This window comes from Trichosurus vulpecula, chromosome X (assembly GCF_011100635.1).
Source record: "Trichosurus vulpecula isolate mTriVul1 chromosome X, mTriVul1.pri, whole genome shotgun sequence".
In the NCBI taxonomy this organism is placed as follows: Eukaryota; Metazoa; Chordata; class Mammalia; order Diprotodontia; family Phalangeridae; genus Trichosurus; species Trichosurus vulpecula.
In genome coordinates, this window is record NC_050582.1 from 49,064,953 (window position 1) to 49,088,722 (window position 23,770).

Consider the following 23,770-nt stretch of genomic DNA (forward strand, 5'->3'; position numbering starts at 1 on the left):
AACCAGCTCTCTGATGATACACAATGGATGTTTGAGTTGAATCTTATTAAAATTTTCTCCATCACTTCCTAAAGTCGAGACAAGCAGCAAAATAGTAAGTCAAGCCCTGATTTGTAGCATTTGCCAATTTCCGAGGTGTAAATGCTCACACTGAAAATTTAACAGTCACTTCTAGCAAACCCTTATGAGGTGGCTCCAGTGCACCCTCCTCCCAGCTGTTCATCAGTCCCTACTCTCCAGTTCTTTCTCTATACCTAGCCATTCTAATGTTTTTACTCCTCAAGTCCGCAAGAATATGGCCTAGTAATCTACTTCCTTATGTTCCTATTCTCCATCCTTGAAATGTTCCTGACCAGTGCTCTTTGCTGGCTCCCGCTCCATACGCATGTTGTCTCTACCTGCTAAGATGTAATGTTCTTTGCTTTTTCTTTTATATCTTCAGTTCTTAGCACATAGTGACTCCTTAATAATTGTATTTTCATGCATTCCTATTGATTTCCCCTCTGCGCCATCTCTTCCGTCTGCTGCTGTCTCTTAGTTCCAACTGCTGTTACCCCAGAGCAAGCCTTTGTTAGTGCCTAGCTGAAACTGGCAGTAGCCACCTAATTCACCCTCCTGTCTCTGATTTTACTCTACCTCCCATCTATCTTCTCCCTTGCTGCAAGGAGTAGACCTAGTAATGTCACTACTCTGCTAGGTAACTGTCAGCTCTCTCCCTCCCAAGCAAAGCTCCAACTCCCTGACCTGTCATTCCCGGCCCTCTTTTGCTCCTGTTGTCATAAGCTCTTACTTTCCTTAAAGGTCCCAGGAACATCAGGGGAACTTTTTGCATTCTCTAGCTTGGTGCCCCAACTCAATGTGTTATAAGCAACTTCCCTTGGAAGTATATAGTTCAAAAGGCTCAAAGAATGTACAGATTTATTTGCAACTTGAAGAACCAAGAACACCTACCAATGACCCACCCTTCCCAGAGAGGCTTAGTCACTTATAGTATTACCTTGGATAAGAGTTACCCTCCCAGGTTGTTCATCCATGTTGGTATGCCCTGCCACTACCCGCCCCCACCAAAGCTCACTTGGTCATCTGTATAGTGTTATTCGCCCCACTCATCTTACAGCTCCTAGATGATGTCATTAGTCAGTGCATATCATCTTGAATCTGTCCACTATGTTCCCAGCTCTTCACTCTTCCTACTATTCTCTATCAACTCCCAAAAGATAGTAGCACGTGTCGTCTTCTAGTCTGCGTCTCTTTCCACCCACAGGTCTCAAATTCCAGCCAATGATATCCCTTCCCCAGGAGATTGGCTCTTTAAGCCTATGGTAGCTCCCTTAGACAACGTCCCTTGATATTGAGCCTCATGAAAATGTCTTTAGCCGTGAGGAGCTCACCTTCTCTAGTACCATACTGGAAGGTCTGTCTCCCATTTTGGATCTGGGCAAATCTACCTGAGGGAGAACATTTCATGAAGGGGAAGGGATCCTAGCCCTCCACCTGCATTGCTTTATACCAGGGAGAAAATATCTTGGACTGGCACACTCAGGACCTTGCCACTTAAAATCTTTTCCTCACATTCTTCCCCATATCTGGAATGTCCTTTGTCTTCCCTCACCTAGTCACCTAGTGGGTTCCTGCCTGAATTTTAAGATCCAGTCAAATAGTATTTCCATGAGGAAGCCCTCCATCTCACCCAGCTCAGATCTCACAAAGGACTGTGCCTCTCTCTAATATGCTTGCCTTCTATTATTTTGCGTTAAAGTTACTTGTGGCTGTGTCTCATCTTTAATTTTACCAGGACCCGTACAAGGGAAGGGACCATGTTTTAAAATGTGTAGATCCCTCATTGCCTACTAGCATAATGTTGTGCCACCATTAAATTTGTCAGAAATCTTTGCTGAACAATCCAAAAGGAAATAAAATAAAGTTTGAGTCACGGAGAGCACTTACTGTTACAATTACTCGAGATGAAAACATTAAATAATTGGGTCTTTCTGATAAGAAACTCTCAGGAGAGCCTGTTAGGCACCTGTAAGTAGGGATTGTATATTAAATTCTGATAAATTACACAAATGGATTTATTATTTATAAATATTACTGTAGTCTTGGAATGGGACCTTCAGAATCCACAGTAAATAAAAGTTTTAAGATAATGGAATCCGGAAATGAGATATGAAAGTCATTTATTCCAACAATAGAACCTTTTCAAACATGTGTATCAGCTAAAGCTAAAACCCAGGCAAAGTGGAAGAAGCATTGTGTAGCAGGCAGAAGATGGGGCCCAGACAGTCAGGGAGCCACTCAGATGATGCAGCAAGAAAGATGTCTGCCTGGGTGCCGTTGCACCTTCTCAATCTCTTATCTAATTGGCATTTAATTTTACTGTTTCTCCACAGCAGACTTGCAGAATTTGTTATGTAAAACTGCCCAAGCAGAAAAGCTCTTTTTGTTTCTTAAATTAGTAAAGCCCTAGGAGATGTTGAATGAAATTGTGTGCATACACACACACACACACACACACACATCATAGCTGTAGTCTCCCAGAACTGTTTGAAAGGGATCACATTTAGGGACGGCTTACTGCTTTGCTTTAAAATCAGCCATGTTAAATATGCTTCATATATGCTCATGATCTAATATAAATCCATGAGCATTTTTAGTTTTGAAACAAACTTGAATCCAAGTGCTAAGAAAAAAATGGAGGACCATAAATAAACACGCTTCACTTCCTTTATTTAGTTCTTGAAAAATACTTTTCTGAGAACGAATGGGTTTTAGGCCTCCATGTAATCTGGTTATTACCAAGATAATGCGGAGATCTGAAGGTAATTTATCAAAGGGCTATAGCTTACTCATAGACCGATTTGATGTTAAATACAATGAAAATTGGATTTATTTTAAGATGGAAAGATAACCTGGCTTCTGTAATGTTGGCATTCATTCATTTAATTCAAGTAACTCTTCTTTTCTCAAGATGGCTCCCTGCCATAGAAATGACCAGCAATGGACAACACTTAGTGTGTTTGGCAAGGAAACTGTCCAGTTCCTAAGTGTCAAACGTGTGGCCATGCCAAGCTCTGGAGTGAAATACAAAAGCAGTACTGTTGCCTTAGGCTACAAGAAAATGAAACACCTTATAGGGAAACTGGGAGAGGGGACAGCTCCCTCACCCACCCACCCCAGGCTTCCTTGTCTTAGACTTTATTCATAGCATGTGGCAGGAATGACAGTGGCTGTTTCTTCATTTGTAATGCAAATTTCAAAGTGTCCAAGTAGATATAATTGTTACATATCAGCCTAAAAATGGTGTAAAAAGTGTGTGTGTGTGTTTGCATGTGGGGGGGGGGGGCACAATTGGTACAGGCTGAGGTTTCTGCTCTGTTTTCAGAATTATACATTTGTTAGTAGGAAAATAATAAACTAGAACATTGCTTCCTAAATATTTCTCTGTTCTCAGATGCATGTGGAATTCATTTTTAAGAAAAATTAAGGAGAGCATAACAAAAATTTAATTTACATTTAGAAAATGAACCATTGAAAAGATTAGCAAAAAGAACCCCATCATTGGAGGACTTGTTATGCAGACTGGCAAATCATGTGCCTTGAAACATAACAGTACAGCAAAGCCTTCACAGAGCCTCAGTACTGACACATCTCTAGTGATATAAACTTCACAAAGAATTTTCTATGTGTTGTCTTTAGGGCACCTGAGGCACCACAATCCTTGCATTTAGGGCTACCAAGCCAGTTAACTCCTCATTCAAATTATTGTTTGCATGCATCCACTGAAACTATAGCTCATAAGCCCCCCGCCCAAGACACACACATGCATACATTTATTTTTCCTTTAGTCATTCAGAGGTTATGATCAGTTCTTAAAAAGGCATTTAATGAAATAGCAAGGAAAAAGAAAAAAATACTAATAAAATACTTCCTCCATAGACCTGGAATATCCACTCTCACAAATACATATGCCATTAGTGGGAAGAGTATATCGACCCTAGCAATATAAGTACATAGGGCTTACATGTGCACTTGTGGAGAGGCAAGTGAACTAGGAAACATGTCAAATTCTTTTTTGTCTCCCTTGCAAATGAACAGAAATGAAAATCCCTAGATGGATCCTTGGTGTATTACCCTCCACTCAGTCCTTTGTTCCAGATCTGTGCCCTTCTTGAGAATATGTGGCTAACAAAAAGCCTACATTCCATTTCATTTTCACAACAGACCCAAAGCCTCTCAGCCTGCGGCCTCCCTCTCTCCATTCATGGTGTTCTTACTCCTCCTTCCAAACAAACCTCCTTCAGGAAAATACCCCTGCCATGTGGTGCAAAGGAAAGAGTGCTAGATTTGGAGAACCAGAATCAGAACATTTGAGGATTGGAAGGGAGCCAGCCCAGGACTACACAGTCTAACCTATACCTGAAATGACTGACCATTATAATATAATGAGCAAGCGTTTGTATAACCTTTAAATTTTTAGTTATAAGTATAAATTAAATTCTTTAAATTTTTAGTTTTAATTTCAAATTCTCTCACTCCATACTGAGCCCCCACCATTGAGAAGACAAGCAACATGATACCTGTTGTACATGTGAATTCATGTAAAACATTAGCCTTGGTGCATAAAAAAATTTAAATAAACAGAGTGGGGAAAATATGCTTCAATCTGCACTTAGGGATTATCAGTTCTCTCTCAGTAGGTGAAGAGCATTTTTTATCATGAGTTCTTTGGAATCTTCATGGATCATTGTACTGATTGATTTAGCTAAATCTTTTGATTTTCATTATAACATTTCTGTCACCTTGTACATTGTTCCTCTGGTTTGGGTCATTTTACTGTGCAGCAACTTATATAAGTCTTCCCAGGTTTTTCTGAAACCATCCCCTTCATCACTTTTTGTAGGACAGTAGTATTCTATCACAATCATATACCACAACTCGTTCAGCCATATCCCAGCTGATGGCTATCCCTTCAATTTCCAACTCTTTATCAACTCAAAAAAGCTCCTATAAATATTTTTGTTGAGTCATTTTCTTTTTATTTTTATCTCCTTGGGATACTGACCTCATAGCGGTATTATTGGGTCAAAAGGCATGTATAGTAATATAGCCCTTTGGGCATAGTTTCAAATTGTTCTCTAGAATGATTGGACCAGTTCACAACTCTACCAACAATGCATTGGTTTACCAATTTTTACATATCCCCTCCAGCATTTGTCATTTTCCTTTTTTCTCATCATAGCTAATCTGATAGGTGTAAGGTCTCAGAGTGTTTTTAATTGGCATATAGCTACTTATTAGTGATTTAGAGCATTTTTTTCTTATGACTCTTGACAGCTTTGATTTCTTCTCCTGAAAAAATGCCTGTTCATATCCTTTGACCATTTATCAACTGGGGAATGGCTCTTAGTTTTATAGATTTGGTTCAGCTCCTTATATATTTGAGAAATGAGGCCTTTATCAGAGAAACTTGCTGTAAAAATTTCCCAGTTTCCTGTTTTCCTTCTAATTTTGGCTGCATTAGTTTTGTTTGTGCGCTTTTCAATTTCATATAATAAAAACTATTCATTTTAACCTCCCATGATCCTTGCTAGCTCTTATTTGTTGTTGTTTATCCTTCATGTTCAAAGAAAATAAAAAAGTCATCGTGATGTTGGGATCAGTGTACAGTGTGTCTGGCTGTGACTATATGGAAGGTTCTGCCACTGGTTGGGCGCAAATAGTCCATATGAACATTTGGGAAGAAAATATCTCTAAGTTTGTGCATCTTATGTTTCTTTTCAGCTACTGCAATTGTGCTTTGCTCATAGAGTACAGTGCCTTCTTTGGTGCAGGGACCCCATGCTGGACAATCCTATGTCAGCGTCTCCCATTTTTCACATTCTATACCAAAGTTCTTCAGAAAGACCTTGGGAGTGCCCTTGTATCACTCCTTCTGACCACCACATAAGCACCTGCCCTGTGTGAGTTTTCTGTAAAATAGTGGTTTAGGCAAAGGATCGTTTGGCATTCAAACAACATGCTGAGCCCATCAGAGTTGCACTCTTTGCAGTAGAGTTAAAACTCTACCTCAGAGAGCATTCAAATTTTCTTCCCTTATCTAAATACCTAACATGAATTTCTCTATGCTTCCCCATTTGGCTTATAATATTACACATTCTATCTAAATTATGTGTCCATTTTGACCTTATCTTGGTATACACTGTGAGATGTTAGTCTATGCCTAGTTTCTGCTTTCCAGTCTGCCCAGCAATTTTTTTTCAAATGTTGAGTTCTTCCTCCAGAAGCTTAGATCCTTGAGTTTATCAAACACTGTGTTATTCTGGTTGTTTATTACTATGTATTGTATACCTAATCTATTCCACTGATCAACCAATTTCTTATCCAGTACTAGATTGTTTTGATGATTACCACTTTGTAGTATAGTTTGAGATCTTGTATTGCTAGGCTGCCTTCCTTCTTTTTTTCTTTAATTCCCTTGCTATTCTTGACCTTTTGTTCTTCCAGATAAATTTTGTTATTATTTTTATAGCTCTATAAAATAATTCTTTGGTAATTTAATTGGTATGACAATGAATAAGTAAATTAATTTAGGTAATGTTGTCATTTTTATTATATTGGTTTGGGCTGCCTATGAGGAATTAATATTTCTCCAGTTGTTTAGATCTGTTTTTATTTGTGGGAAGTTCTTAATTGTATTCATATAAGTTCTATGTGTATCTGTGTGTGTATTTATGTATGTATGTATTGGCACATAGACTGCCAAGTACTGTATTTTATTCTTTCTGCAGTTATTTAAATGGAATTTCTTCCTATCACTTCCTGCTGGGTTTTGTTGGTAATAGATAGAAATTCTGATGATATGTGTGGGTTTTCTTTATATCCTACAACTTTGCTAAAGTTGTTAATTATTTCACCTAGTTTTTTAGTTGATTCACATTCTCTAAATATACTATCATATCATCTACAAAAAGTGATAGTTTTGTTTCCTCATTGCCCATACTTGTTTCTCGAATTTCTTTTTCTTGTCTTGCAACAGTTAGCATTTCTAATACAATATTAAATAACAGTGGTGATAATGGACATCCTAGCTCCACCCCTGATCTTACTGGAAAGACTTCTAGTTTATCCCTGTTATAGATAATGCTTGCACTTGGTTTTAGGTAGATACTACTTATCAACTTCAGTAAAGCTCCATTTATTTTTATGCTTTCTAGTGTTTTTAATAAGAATGGGTGTTATATTTTGTCAAAAGTTTTTTTGCATCTATTGATACAATCATATAATTTTTGTTGCTTTTGTTATTAATATGGTCAGTTAAGCTTATAGTTCTCCTAATGTTGAACCAGCCCTGCATTGCTACTATAAATCCAACCTGGTCATAGTGTATGATCTTTGTGATATATTTCTATGGTGTCCTTGCTAGTATTTTATTTAAAATTTTTGCATGAATATTCATTAAGGAAATTGGTCTACAGTTTTCTTCCTCTGTCTTTGCTCTCCCTGGTTTATGTATCAAAATGTATTTGTGACATAGTTTATATAGTATTGGTATTAATTTTTCCGTACACGTTTGATAGAATTCACTTGTAAATCCATCTGATCCTGGGAGTTTTTTCTTAGGGAATTCATTCATGGCTTGTTCTATTTCTTTTTCCAAGATAGGGTTAATTAAGTATTCTATTTCCTCTTCTGATGATCTAGGAAGTTTATATTTTTTAAATACTCATCTATTTCACTTAGATTGTCAGTTTTACTGGCATATAATTGGATGAAATAGCACCTAATAATTACTTTAATTTCTTCATCATTGGTAGCGAATTAACTCTTTTCATTTTTGAGACTGGTAATTTGGTTTACTTTGGTTTGGGGAAAGGGAAACAGGGAACTGATTTCATTGGTTATAGATCTCAGAGTGAGGAAACTCACTCTACCAAAATAGATTAGTGCTTGCTTTTTCCCCTGTAGTCCTGAAGAAGTTCCTGGGACACTGGGATATTAAATGACTGGTAGGGTATATGTCATAGGCAGAAATTGAAACCAGGTTGTCCTGAATATGAAGCAAGGTTGTTCTCCACAGAGAGTTGTTGTGACAAAATCTCTAAAGTGGTATAAGAAGGTAAGTTTTCAGAATTAGGCCAAAAGGGCCTAACCACATATAAAGCATCGTATCAGCAGGGACTGCCACTAGGTGGCATGCTAGTAGGCTTGGATCAATTAATAATTGTAACTGAAGGGTCATATAATGCATTTTATAATTAACTTCATGTAGCTCAAGTATATATGTGTTTTTATGTTCCATATTTGTACCCTCCCCCACTGTTGGAAGTCTGGTAATCACTAGCTTAGGGGCAGGGAAATTCAGATTATTAATATTTAGAATAGACTAGTTTCTTTTTACTGCTATTATTCATATTTTCCAGTAGTTCAGTGCCTTCACTCTACCAATATGTATATACATCCTACTTCTCCCTTTTCTTCCTACTTTCCCGCTCCTTTTCTTCATGGTAAAGTTGGGGGGAGGGATTGGAGAACCAAGTGTCCTACGTAATTTTGCAGAGAACAAAACAGAATATAAATATTCCTTATGTGTGTATAATATAATGTATATTATATGTAGTATTATATTTTAATATGGTATATATAAATTCCATATTAGATACAAACACACACACACACATCTGGAAAAGTATACAAACCAATGATAGATGAGGTAGGATTAGAGTGAGAGTTGATGACATTTATATGGATTCATATGTGATCATAGACATATACATTGTTTATTACTCCAGCTACAGTTCCCAGTTTACATATGGAGGGAGGTGTCATGAAATATCACAATAATTAGTAATTATAGCATCTTTGTTCTGCAAGAAGGTCCCATGTCTCTTTTTTCTCTCTTTGTTGGTTGGAAACATTCCATTTTGCATGAGCAAGAAAGTGAGTAAATCCCTACTTTAAGTTCCTTTGAATCAATTCCCCCCACCCATATTTTCTCTGTCATTTTTATGTGTCCCCCAGGGAAGTGGTTTAACTTAACACAGAGTATCTGAAACAGCTCCCTTGATCTTGAAAATGAGAACTACGATGGCCTTTATTCCTTCATGGCTTGTCTAACTTAGCAAAAGCAATTGAAGTAAGGATCTGAAACACGTTTCTAATATAATCTTTAATAGACATCATATTCAAATAATTTAGGGGCTGAGTAGACAAAATTTCCCCCTAAAACTTGGAAACCTACCCTTAATTAGAGCAAGGATGAAAATCTGGCCTCACTTGGAGCTATTTGGCAGAAAAGTCGTTAGGCTGCCACTGATACTGCTTTATTAATATGCTATACGGTATCTTACCCAGAGCCACTCTCCTCTGAGTAGCCATTGTTTCCAATAATTACCAAGGAAATTCATCAGGCAGCACTGGCTTAATTCCAAAGAAAAGGATAGAAACCAATTAAATGTTCCAAAGTTTTTAAGGATAAATTAGGAAGGTGGATGTTAGAAACCCCTTCAGATCCAACTAGAGGTGGATGATTGACTTTTGCATAAGCTCTCTGGCTAAGGTTTCTCTTCTCATCCTAAGTCTTTAGGATATATGCTACATCTCTGCATCAGCCACACCAATTAGTCTAGCCCTACCTGTGGGCTAAGAACAGTCAGGAAGATGGCTTATCTATTCACTTACTCCTTGAAGAAGACCTGTATGGAATTTGAAAAACTTGAGGCAAATTCTATATATTCGTCACCTTCAGCAAGTTTCGATTCCATATCTCCAAAGGAAAAAAACTCATTTGGAGCCCCTTCAGCCACCCGCAGATGAGGGCCAGGTTCCATATGATGCAGGGAAAGCTTGGAAAAAGTGGGGTAAACATGCTGCTAATCTCAAATGTCTTCCTTGTGCCGATTCCAATTTGCTCATTATGATTTGTTTTCCTCTCCCTCATGGCGATCCAGAGTTTCATGAGCAATTAAGCTTCACTGAGCCACAAGTTGTCCTATACCTTTAAGAGCATTGAACGAGTAGAAATTATATATTAATACAGTCTTATGAAGTTTTAGCAGAAAAGTCAGTTAGAGTCAGTAAACATTTATTAAGCTCCAGTTATGTGCCAAGAACTCTGTTAAGAGCTGAGGATGCAAAGAAAGGCATAAGATGCCCTCAAGGAGCTTACAGTCTAATTGGGTGAAAACAAAGTAAAAAGAAGCTGAAAAGATGCAAGGAGTGGGGAGGTTACCTGGGTGGGGCCATGGTGAAGTCCTATAGCTAGAATGGCAAATGATGTGAAAATGTGAGAGTTTCAGAGTTGATTTCCACTTGGAAAATGAGTTTCTGGAGAAACTCTGAAGTCCAGGAAAGTATCCAGGTGGCAAATGATAAGGTGAATTCCCTGGGTACCCTCCTTAAATGGTGGAGGATCTCAGAGGAGTTCCCAGATATTCACGCACACACCCCCAAAACCCCTGCAATCAGAGGGAGGGAGGGCCCTCCAGGGGCAGGAGATTAATGAGGAAATGTAAGTTTCCAAGTTGGTTTTGTCTTGCAGAATGATGAGGAAACTCTGTTTTGATGAAGGCATGGGACTCTGAGCTTCGAGGGTGGGAAGGAAAGAGCCAGGTATCCTACTGCGTGGCGACTAGCTACTAGTTATCTGAGACTATTTCTTGTAAGCTGGTCTCTTGGGACACCTTTAGCCTCTTGATCCGCAAGCCTGCTTGGCAGATAGCTGTGGCTATGATTGGAGATATAAATTTAGAGTCTCTTAATTTGGGAATTGATGATCAGGAGTCATGCCTGGCTGAGGGAAGGCAGAGTATAGATGGCATCAGGTGTAAAGGAGCAACTGGTTTGGGGGAACCTCTCTGGAATACAGTAAAATAAAATAATTGTATGATTTCTTTCCTTACAGCAGTACATCTGTTTGGCCTGACTTGGCAATTGCAGCCAGTTGAAGGACAGCTCTACGAAAATGGAGTTAGCAAGGGAAACCGAGGGACTGAATCAATGGATGCTACCTACCCACCAATCGGGGGAAAGGTTTCTGATAAAACAGAGAAAAAAGGTACTTGGCTCAAGATGAGTAAATTATTCTGAATGGCTTTCCTTACAATTTGGTTCTTCAGAAGAAGGACTGAATGAGGAAAGGATCAAGATGTTAATGTGTCTTATGTAATAGAGCTTTCCTCTGGTGCCTTGGGTAGAAGCAGAATGAATTTTCCAAAAGCATAGGCTCTTTTTAAAACAGAGAAGTCTTGACCCAGTGAAGGTTTCAGCACACTTAAGATTTCATTTCCCACCTAACGATCCTGAAGCAAAGTTGGGGTTGCAATCAAGTTATTGTGTCTAAGTACAGAAAGTGAGAGTCCTGGTTGGTCTGTACAACACTTGACATTTCAGAATACGTCAAAATGCCTTCTGCTCATCAGACGGCTGGGGGGAGGAGGGTGCAGAATTGATTCTGTAATAGTTGGGGAACATGGCCTCAAGGCCACCTAAAGGGGGCTGACTTTTTGAGGGTAACTAATAGCACCTGGGAACTCCCTGACTCATTTTCCACATATGTCATGTCATAAGATTAGCAACCATAAGCTTTTCATTCCTTTTGAATAATCTGTTTTCACCTGCAAGCTCTGAAAAAAGCCAAGAGGTTTTCTTTAGTGTGACTTTTCTTTTAATGAGATTATGGTAATTTCCATTCTCCAGGTTGCAGTGTAGCTATGAACTCCAGGGCTACCACTTCCTCAATTCTCACTGCCTTCACCATTTAATCTATTCCCTGTCAGACCCTGCAGGAAGACACATTCTTCTGAAACAAGGACTCAAACCAACTGGCATATTGGTTTGGTTCTCGTCCCATTTGGAGAATTTGTTGCCATTTGACTGAATTGAGTTGAACAAATATTTATCAAGCAAATACTTTATGCCCAGCACCATGCTAGATGAGCAATGTGCGGAAAAGCCAGAAGTCTACTTCCTGTCCTCAGCGAATTTCCAAGGCAAAACTGCACTGTGTGTTCTTGTTTAAAAGTTTTACCAACAGACCATTTCAGTTACCAGTTAGACTAGTGAGACTACTTGACTTCCTCTTTTGTGTCATATTTTGGTTTGTTCCCATGACTTTGCTTTGGTTCATGATTCAGGATTCAACACAGTAGGTTTAGTTGTTGGCCCTGCCTCACTTGTTTCATTAGGGGCCAGCAAGACCATATTGACCTGTTTACGCAGTGTCATTGTCACTCCTGGGACAGCCTGAAGAGGGTCCTGGTTTCAGAGAGGCAGGTCAGGGGGTGGACCAGAATTCTCCTACCCTTTGTATGGAGGCCTCTTTTCCAGCTCAGATCCTCTCTTGTTGGTGCTCTGTTTCTGGGAGGGGCCCAGGTAGAGAGTGTTATATCAATGTGAGGAAACCTACCGGAGGACCAGCTGCCATTTTGATATTGTCTCTCTCAGTTCCGCTGGTTTTGTGACTTTCGAAGGCTGTCAGGGGAGGCAGAAAGTCATCAGCACATAGTTGCCAATGTACCTTTCTGCCTATTTTCACATACAGATTTTTGGATTTCTTTGCAGTGAGCCTAATACAATTGGAAAATTACAAAACAGACTGTGGAAGGAAAGCCCTGGAGGCTCTCAATGACAGTGAATTTTTTAAGACAGACTTTATCACCCCATATTTTTATATAACATGAGAAGTTACACAAATGTGCAAAAAATGTTTGTCCAGTTACAACAGCAGAAAAACCAAAGCAATTTCAGTTAAATATTTTATGAAGAAAAATCCCTGGGGTTTTATATCATACATGCCAAGTTTTAGTTTGAAGTAGCCTTTTATGGAAGCATGGACATAGCCTGAACCATACTTATACTTTTGAGGGTCCTGCTCTATTGCATTTTTACTGCATATTACTTAGCAAGTGCAAAAATCTCGTTATAATGTGTAGACAGAGCTGAATCTTGGGGAAAATCTTAAGTACTATCAGGACCATTTTCAGTAAAGTAACAGTGTTCTCATATCCTTTTGTGGTTTCTGGGCACTGTTCACTCCAGTGATATAAGCCAACCCCCTTTTTATATCATGTACTGCATGTTATAAATTGTATCAGGGAAATGTACAATGAATGAGTCAGCTTGGCCTAGTGGATAAACAGTGGGCCTTGGAGCCCAGAAGATAGGTCCGAGATCTGCCCGTGCCACATGCTGGCTGTGTGATCCTGAATAAATCGCTTAATCTCTAAGTTCTCTAGGCAGCTCTCTAAGATACAGCATCACAGAGAAGGGACCAAATCTGCCAGAGATTCTGCACCTGGAAATTCCCTATGTCAACGAAATTACAGGTCCAGCATCTCCCTGTCCCTGTCATTGTGTGATAAAACTGACTGATTGACAATTACTGTATAGTGCTTCTTCCACCCTACCACCTTCTCTTTAGAAGATTAAGCCAAACAGTAGATGAAACCACTTTGGGTTTTATTATTGAGCTTCACATTTTCCACATAAGAAATACATAAACTGAACTAAATGATCTCAAAGTCACCTGTGGCTCTAAGGTTCAAAGATTTGGTGCAATTTAGTCAAGTTCTTGAAGACTTGGTTTGAAATTGGCACCTTCTCATTAAATTCTTGACTTGTTACACTTTAGAAACTTGCCATCTCCAGTGTTTGGGCTCTATTTCATAGCAAATTGAGCACCTTAAAATGTTTATCATCGTCTTCCTTGGCAGACTGATGGATAAGAGACTTTTTATAAAAATCTGTCAATCAAATTCTGTTGAGATTGGATTCTCATTAACAGTCATTATCCATATCTTTTTTCAGTGCAACACAGAATAATAATTTTCTCCCCACTTAGTTTTCCAAATGAAACAAAAAGGGGTATTTGATTGCAAACATTCATTTTGTTTTTTTTAAAAGACAAAACCTTAGGGAAAGAAGTGTGGTATAGCATAAAAAGCAATCACTGGATTTGGAATTAAAGGATGTGGCTTCAAATCCTGACTCTGCCAATTATTACATTGGGACCCTGCATAAGTTGCTGTCTCTCTCTTGGCCTCAGTTTCCTCCTACGTAAAATGAATGGTATGAACTAGATGGCAGCTAAGGTCCCTTCCAGCTCTAAATCTATGATTCTGTGTTCCCTTCAATATAAAAAGAAAAATGTCAGTCCTGCAATCTTCTCCCCCTTCCCTGAAATCTAGGGGAAATCTCTTCATTCAATGCTTTCATTATGCCACAAATATTTATTGAATACCTACTATGTGCAAAGTCCTCTGTTAAGGGCTTTGTAGCATCCAAAGAGTCTATAAAACATAGACATTGTCAAAGTGCTTACCCCATGGATATAGCGAGTATATCCCATTTATTTTCCAAGCATGTACTGATCACAACTTACTGTGAAATGAGCCTTTTACTAGGCCCTGTTGAGAGATATAGAGAAAGAGAAGGCATGGTACCTGTCCTCAAAGGGGCCTAGAGCTACTGGGGTACACTCGATATTTGTAAACAAAGCAACTTGACAGCAGTTACAAGGCAACGTCATATCAGCCTATCAGCAAAACAGCAGACCAGATGTTAAATCCTTAAATGCTTGGGGGTGGGGCAAGGTACATTCTGAGGGAATTGACCTAGAAGGGGAAGGGTTAGGAATAGTCCAAAATAAACTACATCTACTTAACCATCTTTCCAGGGCCTGAAGGGCTGGCTTTGTCCAAGGAGAAGTAGCATTGGAACTGTGACTTTAGAGTTAGGGGCCAAACAGAACTGGTCAACTGAGATTCCTCTCCATTTGACCAGTCTTCCAGCAGCATGATCTCCAGACTAGGCCTGGCCAATAGAGCACATGACTAACACTGAACTCTGACTTATGGCTACAATTTCATTGTGGGTGCTCCTCACTTTATACCGTGGGATGGTCTATTTTCTCTAAATGTAATCATATGTTCACTGCATTATTCAGAGGAACACTAGAGTGAATCCTACTGTGATGTGAATATAGTTAACTTGTCACCATTTTTAAAATGTTGGATTTTTGCATGTTAGAGGTTCTTGACCCAAAATGATAATCTACATTTGTTTGTTTTTTGACTTGGCATCTTTTCCCATCTATCATCATTATATCAGGTGTGAGAGGTCAAAAGGGCCAATAGTAGGTGTGAATATCCCGTTTTAGCAGATTAAGAAACAGACCTACAGAGAAGAAGGTAAAGGATTTGCCAAAGGTCACACAGCTGGCTAGTGGCAGAAGTGAGACTAAAACCATGGTTTCCTGACTCACCGCCATGTTTTTAACACCACCTCAAATGGCCTTTCCTCACCTGTGGGGGAGGGGGGACAGTTCTTAAGCCTTCTCTTTCTGAGGCTTGTTTTCATGTATAGGATTCTGCCTTGGATAAGGGATTTAGTGCACAGTAAAGTACACACCAAGAACCCTGTGAAGCAGGTGCTATTATTGGCATTTTCCAGGTGAGGAAACTGAAGCTGAGAAAGGTTGACTGATTTGCCCTGGGTCTGAGGCAAGATTTGAACTCAAGTATTCCTGACTTCAAGTCCAACAACTCTATCTACTCTCCCACGTACCGATTTCATTATACTTTTTTTCACCTGTCTTCTTCTAAGCTTGCTTTTCTTAGATGGGAGCCAGGCTATTATGCAAGTGCCCCTTCTAAACAACACAGGAGCCTTTGTGTGAGCAGCCAAGCAAGAGTCTTGGCATTGGGTGCTAGCCCTGATTGGCAGAGGTGAATGCTGATACCAGTTCCCTTCAGTGCTTTCTTAGCTATTATCCTCGTAACAAAGGTTAAGCCAAAACAGACTATGTCTGATTTATCCTTCCTGCATGCACAGTTTGAGCATGGTCTAGAGCTGTGATGTAGACAAAGCAGCAGCTTAAAGTACCTGCTATGTGTGGAGCACAGTGCTCTAAGCCTGGTAGAAGATGAATATTAATACTGCTGACTCTGATGCCCACTGTGATGTGATGAGTGAGCTAGAGAAGTATAGGCCAAGTGCTATGTGAGGTCTTGGGGGGAAGGTCACCACTGATAGGGAAGGCCCTCTGGAGGGGGCAGTCATGGCAATGAAGCATTTATCTTGATAGAGTCTAAACAACCAATATTAGTTGCAGAGTATCGATTTTAATCAGGGGTGCACCACAGCCAGTTAGTACCAGCTCGTAAGAGCCAACTGTCAAATTGTCACTGAGCATTTATACCTCAGAAATCTGCAAATGCTACAAATCAGAATTTGATTTGTTATTTTTTTTGATAGTTGGGACTTAAAATGATAGAGAAGATGTTGATAATACAGATTAAACTTAAAAGTGTATCATCCATATATTTTTCCAGGAGAGCTGATTGCTGAACATTTGCTAGTACATCCCTGCTTTTAATGCTCCATTTGCTTCAAATACCACATACATTTATTTTCCCTGCCCAATCCAGTCGATGAAGGTTGGTTTCTTTGGGACCAACCTAAAGTGAAAGAATCCAGGTTGGCCCATCAGGGAAAGGCTAGGACACAAGAGCCCAGAAGGGAAACCAGCTGGATAGGTGAACCCACTCAGCAGGCAGAATCAAACCAGTCCTAAGTTTTAGAAGCTTTTTTAAAAAGACTGTTTGAGCCTAAGACATTATGGGAAAGTTGGGAATAATTCATATGAGTCCAGTAAGCTATGTGGCTAAAATAGTGAAATGTGCTAACAGATAATGATAGTGAAAGTTAACATGATTATTTTTAAAGATTGATGGCAAATGGCAGAAAATGTTTCCTCCGATGCTATATGTATGTGTGTGTGCGTGTATGTTTTCCTAACACAAGATTAGAGCAAGTCCATTTAGAGTGTAGCAGCTTGTTTCTGACTATATTAAATCACTTTATCAATATACTTCAGTTTTAACAAAAGCTTTCCTAGAGCATGTTATAGATGTGCCTTCTAAAACAGATTTATGGAAAGGGCTCACGATGCTAAAAGATAAACTTGGTTATAGCATTAAAAATTGATGTGAAACGTTCCTGATCATATATGTTTAATGTTTCACTAGTTTCATTTTCCTTCTCTTCTTTTATTTTTCCAAATGAACACCCACAGTGAGTGGACCGATAGGAAACATCATAGTGGATTAGATTTAGGGTGTAATATCTTGAGCAGACTGCCAAGGGAGAACCTGGCCATGTTCTGTGACACCATTGTTAAGGATTAGACGTCTAAATTTCTCTTAAGACACCATTTAATTCTATAATCCATTGCTGTAGCTCAACAAGTCACAAGTTAGTAGAATGGAAGCTCCTTGAGGACAGAAATTGTCTTTGCCTTTCTTGGTGTCCCCAGCACCTAGTGCAGTGATTGGCATATAATAAGTGCTTATTAAATGCTTGTTGGTTGAACTTTTTTTTACTCCTGTTTTCAGCCTTCATCACCTCTTGGTGTGACGACTTTCAAGAGTTGAGTCCATTGTAAAGTGAAATTTCCTTTTACTTATCATAAGATTAGAATTCTCTGGCTTCATATGATTCTCTGTATCATTTGCTTAGCAAGTTTGTGTTCAGCCAAATGTTGCTGTTGATGCTGTTCTAAGCTCTAGTTATATCCCCTCTCATCCTCCATGTTGTCAACCTTGTACAACTACTGCCTTCCCCTTGATCACAACTTCATTATGGTATGAGGACTAGACGTGCTCACTATAGCATTGCTGCAGATATGTCCTTCCAGCTCCAGAGATTCAAATCTTTGGCAGCTACTGCCTTGGGCAATTTCACAGTGAGGGTTGAACCCAGGTGTAGTTGTCAAGAATGTCTTTCCAGGGCTTTGTGCAGTGCTTCTGGTGGAGGATTTCCGCCTGAGTGTTTTGAAAGGACTCAAGTATGAATTGGCTAAAATGGGTCATGTGATATTACAAATGACCATTATGGTGGAAGACTGGCAGATTACAAATGCGAACCATCACAAATTTAAAGGTTACTCAGAGGTCACAGGAAATTATAGACTGAATAGGCTCAGTTCAATACTAGACAAACATAGTAGAGTTTGCAGTAAAGGATGAGATCACATAATACCAAAAACAACCTACTGGAGGGAAAGCAGCATAGTTTGTGTGAGGTAAAATCATCAAAGGGTATCAGCATTCTAATGGAGCTACAGAATCATCTGGCTCAACTATTGCCTGAATAAGAATTTCAAGAGGGAGTCTTCCAGCTTTTCCTGAAAGATAGTGAAAGGGAGCTCATCTCAAAAATATCCCATTTTGCTATGAAATAGATGATCTATTAGGAAGTTTTCCCCCCAAAATCAAACCTAATCAGTGTCTTATATTATACCGAACCTAAATCAGCATCGTCATAATTTCTACCCATTTCTCCTAATTCTTTTATCTAGGTTCAAATATGATTTTCCTTTCATGTGATGGACTTTAAAATACTTGGAGTATTTATCATGCCTCTTTACCCCCTCCCAGATCTTCTCTTCTCCAGGCTAGACATCCACAATTCCTTCAACTAATTTTCACTTTTCTTGACCACAAGGTTCTTTACTATCCTGATTACCCTACTCTGAATACATGCTCAGTTCTTGATGTTCTTCCAAAAGCATAGAGCCCAAAACTGAATATAGTCCGGCAAAAATGGCTGAGCAGAGCAGAGGACAGCAAGATTGTCAGCCTCCCTAGGCCTCCCTTGGCTTCTCATTATCACTTAAGACTGTACCTAAGCAAGAATCCTTCTACATTCTACCCAGAAAGTAGTTATAGGCTCTTTCCTTGAAGATAATGAGGAGCTTCCTGTCTTACAATATAACCAATTCTACTTTGGGATAATTTTATTAAATTTTCCTTTACATCAAATCAAAATTCATTAATACATTCTAGAATTTTGCTGGTAATCTAAGTCAAACTCACTGGCTAAATATTTTCTTACTCCATTCTTGTCCCTTTCAAAAAGTTGTATTTTTCTATTGATCAGTATTTCTCTAATTTTCTCCAATCTTTCAAAGATCACTGACAGTGCTTTAGTTACCACTTTTTCCAGTACCCTAGGATACTTGGACCGAAGGCCTGAACTCATCAAGGGCTGCTCAGTGCTCTCTTTCAGTCTTATTATTTATCTTTGATATCACCTCCCTGTCGGCCATATTTGGTCTATCCAGAGCAAAATAAGAGTTGAGCAGCTCTGCCTTCTCTCTCTCCCCTACTCTCTGAGTAGTGCTCTTATCCTCTCTTTTGAACTTTTGAATAGGCTGTTTTAAAGCTAACCTGAGTATTGAATTTTCTGCACCATCCACATTCATCTCAATAGACAAACTCCACTTTTCCCACTTCATAGGAATTATTTTACCTTGTATCTTTAGAATTTTAGTTTTTCCTGTAGAAGTTTGTAGTCCATGAGATCCTACCTATCTTTCTGAGACCTTTGAAATAACTGTTTTCTCAAAATATAGGGAGATTGTTTCTCTCTTTCTTTTTCCAGGATGACTCAGTCAGACTATTCCCAGCTTTCTTCTCTTTTTCTATCATGAACTTTAAGCTTACTTGGTTTTCCAGTTTTCAACCAGTTCCTCTTTCTTGGTGTGAATCCCCAGAAGCCTTTCATTGGTTCCTCCATCTTTTGAAGGGTAGAATTATTATTGAGGCAAGTATAGAAATTAAATCAGTAGATTTTAAGGAGGGGGAGGGAGGGAAAGAGAGAAAGATCTAGCAGGTACCTGAATAATTCAAGTCAGCTATCATTACTGTGTCATGCCTCTGAACCAGACTTAGACTCTGTTTCCTGAGCTCTTCATCTCTTTTCTTCTTTCTGTCCAGGCGGTCTGTAATATGCTCCAGTGACACTAGTACTATTCTTTTCTACTTCTCATTGTCACCAAAATTCTATCCACCATCAATCCCTTCCATCTCCTTCCTGGATTTTTTTCATATGACTATATTTTATCAATATACAGTGATGCTCCTTCATTATCACTCCTTTTACCTATCCCATTTCATTTGAATAAAGTATCTCCTTCATGAGTTATATTCTAGTCCTGAGTGTCGTCCCATCAAGTATTTCCCATACATCTGAGGTCAAATTTACCCTTTTAATCTTCTCATTAAGAAACTAGCTTATACATTGACCCATGACCATGAGTATTTGTTTTAATATGTTATTTATTATATATTATTTAAAAGCTCATCTTCCTAGGATGATGCTTTTTACCAGTAGAGTTTAAGGGGCATGATTGTTTCAAGGAATTCTAATAATCAACATATAGAAACTTTCCTACAAAAATAATTAGCACCTTACTGTGTAGGTCTTTACGCTTCCAGTCATGAGATACTTGAGATAGGGATCTTTAATTTTAGTGTTACTAAATGCTTCATACCAAAAGACCTGTGAAATCCAAAAGCTTGTTAATGAACAGGGCAGTTATCAAAATGGGACTTAAAAAACCCTTAACATAAGGAGACAGATATACTTTCTGAGAACAGGAATGCTTTGAGTACAAAATGATTTTGAGAATAAACCCCTTAACTAGGACTAGGGTTTTGGAGAGGCCTTGTATAATGGCGGCTGAGCTTCTACACTGAAATTGAAAAACAGTGGACATTGTTCATAAGACCTAGTATGATAATCACTCGTAAAGATTTCTACATAGCCACCTATTATCTGTACCAGTAAGGGCAGATCCACAAATAAGGAAAATCACAGATACACTGGTAACCTCTCCCAATTTATATCAGTTGGTAGATGCCAACATCTAGTAATGTTATCTGATTTTCTATTTTTTTCATTCAAATTTTCATCAGGTCCCAACAACTATCTGCAAGGCACCTGGTTCTCGCTTCAATATTTTCATCTACTCTTAGATGGAATGAGCAGAAGCAAAAAATTTAAATAATCCACAGAGTATATTGTCTATCCCTGAATCATAGAGATTTGAGTTTATATCACACTTGCACATTTAGGAAAATGACATGTAATTAAAGATATTACCTAGGGCCACATCAGTAGTGAAGTAGGTTTTTGCCTGCCTTCTTTTGATCTCTCTGAACACTGGGTGAATACTCACCTTGACCTAGTATCTTTGTTCTGACACTAATCATTTGACAAGAAAGCAGCAGAGATGGTGCTTTTTAAAATGATGCTTAAACCTTTAGACAACAAGCTAGGTCAGCTTCCACTAAAATAAACCACTGTTAAATAGTATGTGTCTTTTAAGGTCTATTGTCACTAGAATATCCCACAGTGAAACTTGCATTATGTTCAAGCTTATGTTCAAGTAGTAGCTTGAAAAGGCATGTTTGTATGTCTTCACTTAGTCTTTCCCTAAAGTGAGTAACTACCTCCTTGGCTTGGGTTAATTTTATGGAATTTCAAATGTGTTTAAAGACCATCTGAAATGCTTAGATGCAAGACTGTGTCCTTGACCTTATAGTTATTGCAATAAAAGCATATAATTAAAGCTTTAATTACCATGTGCCACTATCTTCAGGCCCACCTCCCTCCCTCCCCCCCACTCCAAAGTTCCATTGTGCTTAACTTAGCCTAAGGTAACCATTGGAAAGAATCATTAAGCTTCCAGACATTTAGAGAGCTTGACATTGAGTTAGGCAATTTCAAGGAGCATTTTAAGTTGGAAAAAAGAAAGTGTGTATACATGCAACCACAACCTACTCAACATCAACAAACAGTTGTTTGTGTTTTGTGGGACACTTTGGGACACTTTGCTTGGCACAGAGAGGGTTTGAAAATTCAGATAAGATGCAGTCTCTGCCTTTCATTGTAGTAGGGCAGAATGACACAAACACATACATACCTAGCAATCAATAAGTACTTATTAAGCGCTTACTATGTGCCAGGAACTATCATGCAAAACTGCCCAAGAAAGAAGTGAGCTGAGTGCTGTCCAAAGTCTGAAAGGGGAATGATCGCTCCTTGAGCTTGGAGTAGGAAAAACAGAGAGCAGGGGAGAACTTTAAGGGAAAAAACTCAACTTAAAATATAGATAGGATTGCAAAAGATGGAATCGGAGTGGGTCAGGAACCCCTAGCAATAAGGAATGATCAGAGCAAAAGCAGAGACAAGAGAGTTCAAGATGTATATGGGAAATAGTGAGCAGCCCTATTTGGTTAGGGCATGGGGTACATGGAGAGGCCTGAGTGAAATAAAACTGGAAATATAGAGCGGTGCCAGACTGCAGAAGGCCTTGAATGCTTGATTATGAATTTCAAGCTTCTATTTAGTAGTAGGCAATACAGCATTTTTTACCTGTTACTACAACTAAAAAAGTCAATCTCAAGCACATCAATTTGTCAAACCATTTCTTGGCTTTCTCATGTTTACAAAATGTTTGTGAAAATAATCCACACACATCAAGACATCCTCAATGAAAAGATGAGAAATGAATAGGCAAGTTTTTGAAAGAGATATTCCACAGCGAATCATGTCTCTGCAGTCACATAGTTGACTGAAAGGTACAGAAAATATAAGATCCCCCTGTTTATATTGTTTGTTGACTATTTTTAAAGCATTTTATTTGGTATAGTAGAATTCAGCCATAAAAGATTTCCTATTACTAGCGTATGTTTTCTCTCAGTGGGGTAGATGTATGCAACACTAAAAAATGACTGTCATACAAAATAATATACTATAGTTGTCTCTGGAAGGGACCTTTGAAACTATCTAGCCCACTCCCTTCATTTTGCAGTTGTGGAAACTGAGGCCCAGAAATGTTAAGTGATTTGCCTGGTCCCATAGGTAGTAAGTGGCAGAACCAAGACTTGAATTCAGTTCCTTTCACAGTAAATACAGTTAGTCCTGGAGTTAAATCCAGACTCATAGACTTAGTAGCTGTGTGACCCTGAGCAAGTCTATTTACCTCTGTTTGCTTCAGTTTCCTCAACTATAAAATGGGGTAATAACATTACCTACCTGACAGGATTTTGAGGGGAGTCAAATGAGACGTTTGTAAAGCTCTTAACACAGTGCCTGGTGCATAGTAGGCACTATAAAAATGCTTATTTTCTTTCCCTCTGCCCCCCACTGTATGATACTGCTTTCTAGTTGATCATCACTCAAGAGAATTTAGCTTAACAATCTACATAAGGAAAACCAAGTGGATGAATGATGTGTCTCTTCCCTGGAATATGATATGAGCTTATCCATCAGTATATATAGCTTGGACAGGCATGGGGCTGAGAGTTGAATTAGGGAGATGAATTGGATTTGGAAAATTACATGACTCTGTCAATGTCCCCAAGCTTCTAACCACAATAAACAAATAAAAGTTCTTCTTAGCACCAATATTCTTCCTTATGGTGACGCTATGTTACTGTCAATCTTGAAATATCATGGTCTCTATAGAATCAAAATTGCAGGCTATTCATAGTGAAATGGAGAGCATATTACCAACAATGATTTGTGCTCAGGAAGCTGCAGAAATTATTGAAAGATGTATGAAGTAAAAAGGATGGGGGCTGTAGCAATACTGAGGGATAACACGTTAACAGTGTGAGTGTGGTACTTTTAACTGCAAAATGGTAAAAGTTAGAAGGGTAGGTCTTCTTTTGAAGCTGCGGATAAAAATTGTCCAGTATGGGAAGGTACGAATGAGTTGGGATCTGCCCTATTAGAGAGATGCTACCCTCCATCTAGGTGATTAAAGTGTTTTAATAAAGGAGAAATTGAATAAATAATGGTTTAAATTGAACATAATCACTTATTGTTTATTTAATGAAAGCACTTTCAACAGTATTAGTAACTGCCCTCAAGTAAATACTCAAACCTTGCTTTGAGAAGCTTTTGTTTTGTATATGGA

At 38.7% G+C, this 23,770-nt stretch overlaps 1 protein-coding gene across 5 annotated transcripts in view; it reads left to right on the forward strand.

Moving 5' to 3' along the window:
• Nucleotides 1–23,770, forward strand: part of TENM1 (teneurin transmembrane protein 1) — a 448,583-nt gene that overhangs the window by 190,524 nt on the left and 234,289 nt on the right. For 4 of the 5 annotated variants that reach the window (XM_036739968.1, XM_036739972.1, XM_036739970.1 and 1 more), the window contains one exon: nt 10,904–11,056. In XM_036739968.1, coding sequence (XP_036595863.1) covers nt 10,904–11,056 — 153 coding nt within the window. The remainder of the gene's footprint in view (nt 1–10,903; nt 11,057–23,770) is intronic. The other variant, XM_036739969.1, reaches the window with a different exon arrangement.